Source organism: Bacillus rossius, chromosome 1 (genome assembly GCF_032445375.1).
Source record: "Bacillus rossius redtenbacheri isolate Brsri chromosome 1, Brsri_v3, whole genome shotgun sequence".
Taxonomy (NCBI): domain Eukaryota; kingdom Metazoa; phylum Arthropoda; class Insecta; order Phasmatodea; family Bacillidae; genus Bacillus; species Bacillus rossius.
The window spans coordinates 249,663,180-249,676,493 of NC_086330.1; the positions used below are offsets into that span (position 1 = coordinate 249,663,180).

General features: G+C 38.8%; 1 protein-coding gene across 1 annotated transcript; it reads left to right on the plus strand.

The window, feature by feature from the left end:
* The first annotated feature begins 8,103 nt into the window (after positions 1-8,103).
* LOC134527123 (uncharacterized) lies at positions 8,104-11,848 on the plus strand. The gene is made up of 2 exons (XM_063359499.1): positions 8,104-8,828; positions 11,728-11,848. The coding sequence occupies exons 1-2, from the start codon at positions 8,104-8,106 to the stop codon at positions 11,846-11,848; spliced, it is 846 nt and encodes a 281-aa protein (XP_063215569.1).
* Positions 11,849-13,314: the final 1,466 nt, after the last annotated feature.

Sequence of the window (13,314 nt, forward strand, 5' to 3'; positions counted from 1 at the left end):
TTATTGTTCCTGGCCAGAAAATATGAACGAGTTTCTTTAGCAAAAGAATGTTTAAACTAAATAACTGGAGATAATCATAAACTGCTTATAAACGAGATTTTAGTCCTTAAATATTATCTTTAAAAAAAAGTATTTTATTCACAGCAAAATAAAATTCTTAACCTAAATTACTAAACAATAAACTATACAAATAAATATAATAAAATTATATGTAAATAAAAATTCTAGTTTTTCTGTGTGAGTTTTGTGAATTTTACGGTGAAAGAACAAATATTAAAAAAAATTGTATCGTATGCAAATATTTGCTGAAAGTAACTAAATGCTGTTTCAGCACATTATATTTATACTTTATCATCAATTGAATATGAATACAGTTATAAAAATAATGTTAAGCGAGGACCAGAGAAATCTATCATTAATTCATTACTTCGATTGGCAAACAGGGGGAGTTCTCACGCATTGTGTAAATTAATGAATAATGCGGTCCTTTATGCTAAAATGGCAACCTCTACTGACATACACATATATACAAGGACGGTCTATATGTTTAAATGTTTAATATTGGCAGGCGCTTTATTATAAACTGTTAAATACCGATGGAAAAAAGTTTACTCCATTTCAAAATTAATAGAAGTATATATTTTTTACACAAATATTATGCGAATTGGTGAACTAATGTACAATATAGCAGTAATGAAAATTCCAGCTATAAATATAATAATAAGCTATGTCATTTAATATATCACAAAAAAATTGGTTTAAATAATAAAATTTTTACCACAATGCCTGGCTTAATTTTCATTTCACAACGGAGCAACAAACCGTTTGGTTTCACATTAAAAAAAATAATCCCTTTTGGCACACCTTACAGGCGTATGTACTTATTTCGTCTGGAAATATTTTGGAAACATCGATAAAATTTTGGAACATTTTAAGAACTGAATATACATAACATATTCAATAAATATTATTTATGTTCTCAGAATATAAGAAAATGATCGATTTAACATTTTATCATTTTCCATGCAGCGAAAATACTATGAAATTTTTGAACTCAATGCATCCCACATTGCATAGCTTAGCTTAGAATTTACAACATGAGAACACATGATTTTCCAAGTCTTTATCGAATTTATTGGAGCCTTTTCATTATATCGTTTAAAATTTCGGTCTGCAAATCGAATGATTCGATTTTCGACGTAGCTGCTCCGGCAGCGAATTCTAGCGGTGGAGTACGGAATCTATTTGTGACTTGCAGCGATAAATTTCGTTGATACTTAATTTGCGCATATTTTTCACCTTAGACATTATTTTTAAGAATTCTACGTTAAATGTCATGTCTATGTTTCGTATTATAAGAGTATTTGCAAAAAGAGAACAAGACTTTGCTTGTTACCGAGGTTATAAAATACACATATCTGGCGAATACTGAAAGATTCACTCATATATTTATTTATATAATAAGTTTTCTACACATAAGTAAAAATTAAGCTGTTTTTCTATTGCAGCAATACCGTTATTTACGTTATATTTGTATGATGCGTCCACTCCCGCCACAAGATAGCACTACTGCGTGTCCTCGCAAGGCACCTATAAACAGAACTTCTTGCCTATGTCAAGGTTTCACTTCACTTGCCAAGTTGATTTCATTCCGTTATTTGTGGATTCATAGAAAACAATTTTTACGAAAATGAAATTGTAAAAGCACATTTGTAAGTATTAGCCACCTGGTGCCTTTTTTCAAAAATTTAATATTTATGAGTGACCGTGTAACGTAAATTGTTTTAAATAAATATGTGTCTGTATTTTCAAAGAAAAAAGGTAACACGTAGCATATATCTAAATATGCAAACCCATAGTACGTCCGAAGAAGTACATATATACCTTGTAGAATATAAAATCTGTATATATTTAAATGAAATGAAACTGAAATTAATCAGCATGGTGGGTGACGTCAATTCTTAAGTTTTACAAAACGTAGGTACAATAGAAACGAAAATATACCGAACACATGGCATTAAATTACATTAGTATTTAATACTTTCGCTTCTCAAGCAACGAGCAAGTTTGAAATAAAAGTCAGTATTTAATATCGATAAGGGTTCTCTTAAACAAACTTATATCATACCTACTTTGAATTCTGTAGATTTTATTTTTCAAAAGAATATATCTGAGATGGAAAAACATATTGTATTGTTTTTACCCATCAACTCAGATTGCACATAAACAATGTACGTACATACAAAATACTCATAGAGAAAATACACATTTAGGAGTCACCTTATTGATGTTTGCAAACATTACAGAATTAGCATTACAATAAATTGGAAGATAAACTTACCTATCGAATTTTTGTCTTCATAAAATTAAACCGTAAACTGAAACGTAAACATATGAACACTTATAAAATTAAAGTTTATAATTGAAAACTTCCAGGAAGGAGTTCGTTTAAGGATAACGCTTTAGAGTTTAACACAGAAAGTTGGTGATTTACAATAATTTTGCTGAACGTCGCGTAGTTACAGAACAAAGTGTACAGTACGTGTCACGCTGTATCTAAAGTAGAGAGTTATATTTTGAAAATCACTTTCCTCCTGCCTCTGCCTTTACCATAACAATAATGCTCATTATGCAGCGACAAAGAAAGTTGCTTGCCCCGATGTAATCTCCTGCCTACACACGTTACCTTCACCCCGGGTCAGGGCGAAGCGCCTGGCTAACATGCAACCCGGCGAGCTTGATTGCGCTGCCGGTTGCCCACCACGCAGGCGCCAGGACAAAACTGGGCGCCAATAACAAGCAAAGCCATTCTTCGTTGCCCCCAAAGAGTTTGGTGGAATTATTCCGCCTCATTTGGCTCGCCCGTTGCCCCGCACCCCTCCCCCGACCCTCAACGGACTCGCGACCCTTTATGCGACTTTTAATGTGCTCCTGCGACTTGCAGGCATATGCTGCTCCTTCCCGCCCGGAAAATTATCTTTTTCATTATTCCAGTCCCTTTAACCTGCTCCTTTCCATGCAGCAAATACTTAGAAGTTTTCCACACATAACCATTTTTAATTTTTTTTTCATTCGAAGCTCTCTTGATGATTTCTTTACTTAATTAGGAAGTCTAGGAATAAAAGTTAAGTGTTTGTATTTTTGTATGTGTCTTAAACAGCGAAAGTGACTAATATTTAATTATGTCCTGGTTAGTAATAGTTGTTACGAATATTTTAGCCACTGCTTATTTTACTAACGAAAAACTACAATTGCAAATAATTATTTTATTTAAGCCTTTGAAATGAATGGGTGTTACATATACAGTATTAATCACGTAAGTGTGAACAAAACTTTCAGTTGCTGGTAGTTTGCTTAAAGGCGCTGTCTTTTCAATCAGAAGAAAATTATACCACTCTGTTTCTACATTTGGTAAGTAAAAATTTATCATGAGTTCATTAATGCAGAAATCACACAATAATAATTTAATCTTAATATATGTATGGGGGGAGAGAAAATATACTTTAAAAAAACTGAAATCAGACTGCAGACAAAAAATTAAAAAAAATATGTACAATAATTAGCCTTGCAGTACAGAAAATCCGAAGTACATTCGGCACGCCTATAGAGAAAACAATTATCTCAACATCATTTTGAATACTCTTAAATTCATTTTATTCAAAAGAATAAATGCATTTATATTTAATATCACATTCGTGATATGAAAAGGAAAATCATTAATTTTTTTTATTACTCAACGGATAACTGAACACGGGTTTTTAATAAATATATTTAAAAACACAGAAAAAGCTTATTTATTTTAATTTCGATTATATAAGAGTTACTATAATGGTTTTTTAAAGATTTTAAGTGTTGCAAATAATATATTCATACACATTATTTAAAACTATACATTTGTCTTTTAAATATTTCTTGGGTTCTGTAAATTGCATTTGAAAAATCGAAAGAAATGAGCATTGTATCATTGTATTTAAACTTTATGTTATGCATTTGAATACTGTATTAGGTGAAGATAAATAAATCGTTCTTGAACTAACGGCTTCTTCTGAAATATTTATACTTGCTTTATGGCCCCCGTCTACCTAGCAACACACACGGGAAAAACAACGTGATTTGAAAACTACTCAAGATTTACGAGTTGTGTCTTTTCACGAAAAGCATTTAAGGGTTCGCTGAGTGTCGATAAGTAGTGTGGTTTCCGGATTAAGTTTTTAAACTGTATTTTTAGAAGATTTAAAATGACTGAAAGTCGTGTTTTCAGAGTAATTTTTAGGCATAAAAAACTGGTATTTACGCTTGAAAGAACTTAAGGGACTTGCATTACATCTTTATCTTCATTTATCCACCATATAATGATACGGCCACCGTTCAGATTTCATAGCTGTCCTACGCCGCCATGGACGAGATCACACCCGGATCATCACAGTACTGGCTGCTTGTTTGAGTAGCGAGAGGCAAGGTCTCATGACCTCCAGCCGAACACACGGCAACCACTTCATAAACTATGACTGTCGACGTTCACGTGAACGTGCGACCTCTTTGCAAGCGAGTGTTCTCATTGCGGTTCTTTGATAAAAAAATATATACGAAAAATGGTTTTTCTATCCGTCCTGGTTTCTAAAAATTACGAAAGTTAGCTGCAACGTGTTAGCTGTAAAATTATTCAGACACTTTAAATATTTTTAATGAAACGAAACGAGAATGTTGATGTGGATAGCTGTAAGCAGGTTGTTGTGAATCTGCATCGCTGCAGAGCGAGATTCAGCGTCTGGTGACCGCCAGATGCATGCGGTGATGGCAGTGACTGACAGCGGTCACCTGGCCACAGCCTCCCAGCGGGCCATGCCTCTCAGTAGCGCTCGTCCCACGGGCCAGCTGGCGTTCTCGCTACTCTCGTGAGCGAGTGTCGCGTACTGGTCTGCACTGGCTCGTCTACCAGCTCGGAAGAGCGTCAGCGGTAGGTTTGGCGTTTTTGTATACGTTTACAATGCTTTTAAAAAAATATTTAATTAAAATTTATTCCAAATTATTGCCTCTATTAAAATTAAACACAATAGTAATAACAGTTGTAATTATTTCATAAGAGTTATTTCCAACGACGAAACAAAAAAAGACACTTAATTTTTATAAACGATGATTGAGATATTAGAAAAGAAAATCACAAGCGAGTCGCGTGTACTTTTACACTAAAAGAGTTGGTTAGTAGCAAGTAGCCTGTGATCTCGACCATTGTAAGTGATCCTCAGGAGATAAGAACACATTTAGAGATGGTTATAGATGCGGTCTGTCAGTCGCACTAGACTTGGAGGCTGGAAATTTTCGCACGCTGCTTCCAGAATTATTATATATAGAGTTTACAATTACGTCGGATGGGGTAAATACTGTTGGCGTTAAGAGCCTGGTATTATTAATGTCTATTTTATGCAACTCACGCTAATTTGCAATATAACATTATTCAGTTCAATATATTAAAATATTTGCGTGAAGAATTCTTCACAATTTTTTTTTGTTTATATATCCTCAACTAAAATTACCTTTCTGTTTACGAGACATGCTAAGGCCATATATAAAAAAAATTAAGTATACAATTTCAGATTTCTCACAACAGTAACTTCTGAGAGTGATAAAACTTCAATGTTGGGGAGTGTGATGGCCGAATGAGGATCTTACAACCTCTAATTGAATATTTAATAATATATATAAATTTTAAGCATCATATATAGGCTGCCCTAATGCATGGTTTCTAAATTTTTGTAAGTTCATATAACTTATGTAGGCTATAATATTTTGCATGCATAAAGTCTGAAATACAATATAAAAGTCCAGATATGGCAAAAGCCATGTTCATTTTATTAAATTATTTTTGAACGTGTTAAACACATATTTTTTCAAACTATGTAAATATTCCTCCGTTACTAAAGGACTGTAATATTATTTGGCTGCTTTGTATTTCAAGTAGATTTTTTTTACGATTCCACGAATGCAAACATGAATCTTGTGAGGTGTAAAGTTTAAAAGGCATTTTTATCTTCCTTCGGTAGAATATTGTATGTCATGTTAAGCATAAGTATTTCTAAAAACCACATTTAAATTTTAGACATTAGTTAACTTGCAATCAAGCAACTGACATTAATTGTCATAGAATCTCATTATATACGTACGTTATGTCGTCTGATAAAATATATATTTCGGCCTGCACAACACTCCTGTGATCGTGGAGAAAAAAGACGTAAAGACTTAAAAGGCTGTAATCCCCTCCCTGGGGTCGAGAAAGTAATTTATTTGGTTCCGTCGTAGCGTGCCAGAGTTGGCAGACCTTGTGTCGCCCTCGATGCTCGCGTGCCTCGAAGAACATAGCACGCAGTTTTTTTCCCCCACCCCTGGTCTGTCCTGCACCCGGCAAAGAACTGTAAATGTCCTAGAGCAGGGTGCATAAAGTGTGATTAATGGAGCAGCCGTGGCGGCAGCCCCAGCGATGAATAACCGCGCTGCGACGCTGGCGCTGCCTGCGGTGCGCGGAGGCCCGTGGAAACACTCTATCCGCCCCGCGCCGCGCGCTGTGACGCAGGCTGGCCAACCCCGCCACGCACGTCTTATCCGCGGCTCTCGCGACTCGCCGGCGCGTTCACTGGTGGGGCGAGACCTCCGCGCTTTCAACCGCAGTCTAGTCGACGATACAGGCTGCTACAGTTCATGCCTGCACCTCACCAAAATATAGGCATGTGATGTTAATTATTCAATAAGTAATAAAAGAAAATACAAATAAAAAATACAATATTCATACAAAAGAAAATATTTCTAAACAAAAACTATTAAAACGTTTTCAAAATATTTATTTGTATACGTTTATTTCCTTTTATACAAGATCATTATTTTGCATGGTTCCACCAAACTTTGTTAGGAAATCCTTTCACTGTAAATACAAATGGTTTTAATTTTTTCCTTCAACATAAATCTACAAAAAATATTTAAAAACACAACAAGGTATGTATGTATACATGTATGTTGTTATGACCTAGCTAAGTCTCGTACACAGAGGAAACACAGTGCGGTACAGAGCTGAACTCGGCCGGCCCCTGCAGCCCGTCCAGACACTGCAGTCGCTCGGGCCACAACCACAGCTCTGTGCCGTGCCTCGCGAGCCAGGGTCGTCTGCGCACACGAGCCCCATCGAGCCCCGCCGACTGCCACAGTGTGCTCGGAGAAGTGTTCACAGGAGAGCCTTGCAGGCATCGACCACTCGCTGCGTGTACCCCGTCAACCGATGCCTCCATGAAGTCAACTGTACGCTTCTTCAGTAATGCATTTCTCAGCTTCTTAATACTGTTCCTTTTTATAAATACGAACACCAAATTAGTCCCACGTGGTCCAGAAACATATTTACTCTCGGCAGCAGAGGGTTTAGAGAGGCATGGGGGGGGGGGAAGTGTTCTTGGGTACTTGAAGACCACGTAAATGATGCCTCACGTATGTTATTAATTATTACTCAGCAGTTGAACTTGAGACAATGACAAACATATTAATAGTGTTTATGTTTTATTGTCCGGAAAATTATGAATTAAGCAAGAAATGTGCATTTTTAATATGTATATATATATATATATATATATATATATGCATGCTCAGAATAAGTCTACAGGTTATCGACGGCAAAGTTAAAAGTTAAAAACGTATATATGACTTATGATCTAAAGTTCTTCCCTAAGATATGATATGCATTAAATTCGGATCCGAACGAAAAATTTATTGCTAATAATTAGAAAAATAATGAATTTGAAACACTAAGCGTTTGAATAATGTTCACGCAGAGTTCTATAGCGAATTTATAACTTTATCAGTAAAAACTTGACGTCATTGAAATTGGTGAGGGTGTAGAATATTTTGGTTTTTAAACGCAGATTATTATTCTACATGTCAAATTTTACAGAAAAAAGTCACTTTGTGTGCTCCCCTAAACCCTTACGTTTTTTTTTTTTGGAAATGGCTGTACCAGTTTTGAACCTTAACACTGTAGCGCCTGGCATGCGTGGAATCCGCACAACAGCCAGTATGCTAGAGCTGCGACAACCAGGGCCACGTTTCTCGTGGCCAGAATTTGCAGACATGCGACTCATTGATGGAGCAGTGGAGGACAGTGGACGAGCTGCTCGATCAGTGTACAGAGAGCCACGCCACGCCACGCCATGCCACGCCACGCCACGCCACGCCTCACCGCGCCATGCCACGCCGTGCCACGCCACGCCTCGCCACGTCTCACCGCGCCGCGCCACGCCATGCCACGCCATACCTCGCCACGCCTCAAAGCGCCTCGCCACGCCATGCCACGCCTCGCCACGCCACGCCACGCCTCACCGCGCCACGCCACGCCACACCACGCCTCACCGCGCCATGCCACGCCGTGCCACGCCACGCCTCGCCACGTCTCACCGCGCCGCGCCACGCCATGCCACGCCATACCTCGCCACGCCTCAAAGCGCCTCGCCACGCCATGCCACGCCTCGCCACGCCACGCCACGCCACGCCTCACCGCGCTACGCCACGCCACACCACGCCTCACCGCGCCATGCCACGCCGTGCCACGCCACGCCTCGCCACGTCTCACCGCGCCGCGCCACGCCATGCCACGCCATACCTCGCCACGCCTCAAAGCGCCTCGCCACGCCATGCCACGCCTCGCCACGCCACGCCACGCCACACCACGCCTCACCGCGCCACGCCACGCCACACCACGCCTCACCGCGCCATGCCACGCCGTGCCACGCCACGCCTCGCCACGTCTCACCGCGCCGCGCCACGCCATGCCACGCCATACCTCGCCACGCCTCAAAGCGCCTCGCCACGCCACGCCACGCCACGCCACGCCACGCCACGCCACGCCACGCCATGCCACGCCACGCCACGTTTGTTTCCAGGACCGACGGGTGAGAGAGTGCTCCCGCAGTTGACGATACGGAATGCTGGTTGCAGACGAACTGTGCGAGCACCCGGGTTTCGAAGAGTGAGTGTTCTGACGAGTTAAGCACATACAAAGCACCAGGGCGCGTACCGTAGCTCGTATGATAAACACATCTCAGATCACTGTTGTCCCAATATTGCGGGAATATTTGATACATCTATTCCATTTGCAGACTGTGCAAGCAATGAGTGCTGCAGAGATTGCATGATGGTTATCTCGGACAATTAACAGTGGAACGAGAGTTTGGAATACATTCTGTTTACCGAAGGTTTTCTTCATACGTGACTATACAATGCATAACCGCAATAACCACGGGTTGCATTGGAAAATTCGCACGACAAAATTTTCGGTGTTAACAACAGTGTTTTTGTGTGAATGTCACGGCGGAGATCTTCAACGATGTTTTGGTTGGCCTATGTCAGTTACCAAACTAGACAGCCGATATGGTTCCAACACGGGCTAACATGCGGGTCTCACCGACCATGCATAGTACGAGATCATAAAGATTTATTTCCTGAACAATGGACAATCCAAGCCGATCCCACTGCCTGGCCGCCTTGATCACTCGATCTCAATAAGCCAGATTTTTCTTTTTGGGGTACATATTGAGCCTGAAGTAATAGACACCTGTGGAACCTCAAAGAGATCCCTGGACGTATCATTGCAGCTGCTAGACAAATGAGACGTCTCGTTGTGAACACACGAGGGCCGTATTGTCAAGCCATGTTTGTCAAATAAGTTTATTGCCATGCAGGACCACTGTTCGGACGTTACTGCTCCTGATAACTTCACGTGTGTCGCTCACGAAGATAATAATCCCGTTATATAATCAAACATTATATCACACATATGTTTATCCTCAAACACTCGGTGACAGTTGCGTCACGTTACATAATGTTAAAAGGCAAATTATTTGCAAACAGTAGGTACCACAGAAACATTCAACAGAGATATGTTTTGTAATTTGTGGTACGAAATTAACTTTACAAAGATATCTATTTTTTTTAACCGTATACATTTGCTAACAAATTAATGTTGGAGATTATTATGTTTTATTGTTGTGATGGATTAAACGTGTGTCTTGTTTTTGTGCACACATTTTCGTTTGCTATTCGAAAAGTTTTAACGTTTTGTTGAACGTGTATTTCGAACTACATTCGTCAGGTATAGTGAGGGATAACCGCAGGAAGTCATATAAGGGAGCGACTGACAACTCCTGGCGCGCTCCGGTCCGGTGCTGCATCACAAGCACCAGCAGGTACCAAGAGGACATGTCTGAACTTGGTCGAGTTGCGGCCTTGGAGCAGCCAAGTTGAGGACGAAGCGCAAGGCAGCGGCCTATACAAGCCAGCGACTGCACAGGTATCGACCCGCCAGTAACTCTCAACCCCTCCCCCCCCCCCCTCCTTCACAAACCCAACTGTTCCCGGGCAGCACCTCTTCGTGACCGTTATCTTATCACACCGGGCCTTCATTCTCCCCCCCCCCCCCATTTTTTTTGCCAACTTCCCCCCAAACTGCCCCTGAGCCTGTGTTATCCGTGTCTTCTGGACACGGCGACCCCACGGTACTAGTGGTCAGTCAAACCCGCCTGTAGCAGCAAGGAACCTTCAGCGAGAAAAAGTAGTAAAGGAGCAAATCATTGAGTTTGTGTGAATTTCAAAGTCACGTGGTAAATTTTACACCCTTGACTCCTGGCCACGGTCATCACACAGAAAATATGTTAGCTGGACCGACATTTTTTTAGATCAGTGGTTCCCAATTTTTTTTTCGGCCAGGGAACTCTATGGTCAACTTTTCTTTTGGCGATACCCCAACTCCTTCAAAGGAAGTTACTCGACAATAATTGTGCCTGCTCTATATGACCCTCGTCCTGACTCACGGAATCCCTGTGACCTTGACACGGAACCCCAGGGTCCCGCGGAAAATCTGGATGCTGCTCTAGATAATAGTTTTAACCTGGTATGTGTGGCAGTTATCAAGAGTGGTTTTACACTACTCGATATAATTGAGGATTGATTGGATGCAAGATGCTATCACAATAACAAATATTGCCAAGAAAATCTTAACTAAATAATTATGCGTGAGTAACTAGTCACAGTTGGTCTACTCTAGAAAGATAGTGATGACGGATTGGTGAAAACGGGGCCTGGTGTTGGATGGCCAGTCACCACCAAGGGGAAATGTCCATGGTTCAGCTGGCCGCATGTGCTATATTGTTCAGCGATGGTTACAGATTATTGTTTTACTTGCTATTGTTAAAATATTTTAACACCAGAAAAATAATTTAAAACTTTGTTTGTAGATTTATTTAACTAACGTATCAGACCTACAAAAAATTATCATCAACCTTTAAAACATATATTAGAAGTTTAAAATCTATTTCCAAAATAAAAATGGCATCTTTGAACAAAGTTGCTTCGTTTCATGATTACTTGACTTTAAAAAATCCCTACATGGCCACCAAGTTAGTTTGACGACGAAATATTCCTTTTCGTCTGCTAAAAGGCAGTAGTAGGCAAGTGACGTCAAGCTGATGAATATTTCATGATGTCACGATATTTTTTGTTTATAATTTATAATACAAAACAACACTATACAGTCTATAAAAACTGGTGGTTTTCAGTAAACTACTTAATGACCCTACTAAACGTTACAAGAAATGAGATGCAAGGTTAAAAGAGACACTGAATACTCAATCGCCATGTTTTCTACGCGAGTTACAAAGATGATCACACTGCACTGACCCTTACAGTGTTGCCTTATGTTAGCTTCCTGCTGCAACAGGAGCCAGTTGCCCTCGGCCATGGCTGCCGGGATCTGAACAAGGAAACGAGCAGCTATTGCCTGCAGGTCCTGCTGCAAGGCTGCCGTGGCGCAGTCGTCACTTGAGGCAGAACTAAGAGCTACTTCATTAGGTAAACAGCAGAGTTTTTGCTTGTATTCTCCTGGCCGGACTGTACAAGCCGGCCTGTGTGTACTGGAGCAAGGCGTGGCCTCCGGCGCGGATGTGACGCAACCGAGGAGGGCGCGGTCCGCCCAGGGGTGTGATTCGCAAATGACCTGACCTTGTCTCGTCGTGACCCGGCCTCGCAGATAGCTCTGGCAGCTTCAGACCTATCATTGCTTCAAGTGGGAGCTTCGCATATATAGACAATATTATTCGAATTTATATCACTTTTTCAAAGCGTTGACTATATTTTTTTTATTTATGATCTTAATACTTCCTATTGCATAATAATGACTTGTAACATTGTCACATTTGGACGTTAACTTTGAAGTGAGAATGCAAAAAAAAAATGCATTTCTCCCATTAGAAAGCATTTGTTAAAATTTTGGTATGTATATTTAAAACAGGAAGAAATGTTTGTTATACGTTTAGATCTAAAAGCGATGTTAGTTCCCCAAACAATTTTATTGTATGATACAGTACGTAATATAATTCAATGAAAATAAGCGAAAGATCATTTGTTTACAATCATAACCTAAAGGTCAAGTTTTTTTTATTTACAGCTAATAGAATATAATTACTGGATCACTAAGGTCGAACTTTAAGGAAATTATAGTGCCAAAAAAAGTTTAAAACCAGTGGCTTATTTAAAATAAAATTATCTTGGTTTTGATTTTTTTCTTGATGTCATTTCAAGGATATTTTGTGAATAGTGCAGACCATGAGACATTTGTTTATCCAAAAACAAAAATATTGCTATACATTTTATTCTCAAGATACAATTTTTTTTTAAATTTTCGATACTTATATAAACGTACATTTTTAGTATCAAACATTTTTTAAATACTAAACCAATTGGTTTATTTCAGTGTCAATGTTTTCCAGTATTTTTAGATATGTAAAATCATTTTGAAAAACCAAAAACGTCAATAAATTGTTTACATAATTAATTTTTTTTAAGTTTTGAAAAATATAAGGAAAAACATTGAAGTGTATTTGCAGGTTTAAATATAAATATAAATGTTGTAGAATGTAGAGTAAGCTAACTAGAACGTGTAGGCACCAATCAATAAATTATACAACAAGCTATGAAATGGTGTCCATAGGGTCTCTCTAGCTTACTCTATAACATTTCTGATTCTATTTAAACTTAAAAATACTTTTAATTGATTTTTTCTATATTATTCAAAATGTATAAATAATTAATTTATTATTTTAACAATTTTTTGAACGTTTTTATTTTTTCAAAATGATTTTAAACATATGAAAATACTGAAACAATTGATACTTAAATCAACAAAATGGTTTAGTATTTACAACATTTTTGATACTTAAAATGTATGTTTTTATAATAAGTAATGAAAATTTATAAAATTGTATCCTAAAAACTAAATTTCGTATCACAATG

What these genes read in the sequence shown, in the direction of transcription:
- LOC134527123 (XM_063359499.1), top strand. Translation starts at nt 8,104, where the DNA reads ATGCGACTCATTGATGGAGCAGTGGAGGACAGTGGACGAGCTGCTCGA. An exon ending in ATACCTCGCCACGCCTCAAA is followed by an intron (nt 8,829 to 11,727) that starts GCGCCTCGCCAC and finishes GCCTTATGTTAG; the next exon opens with CTTCCTGCTGCAACAGGAGC.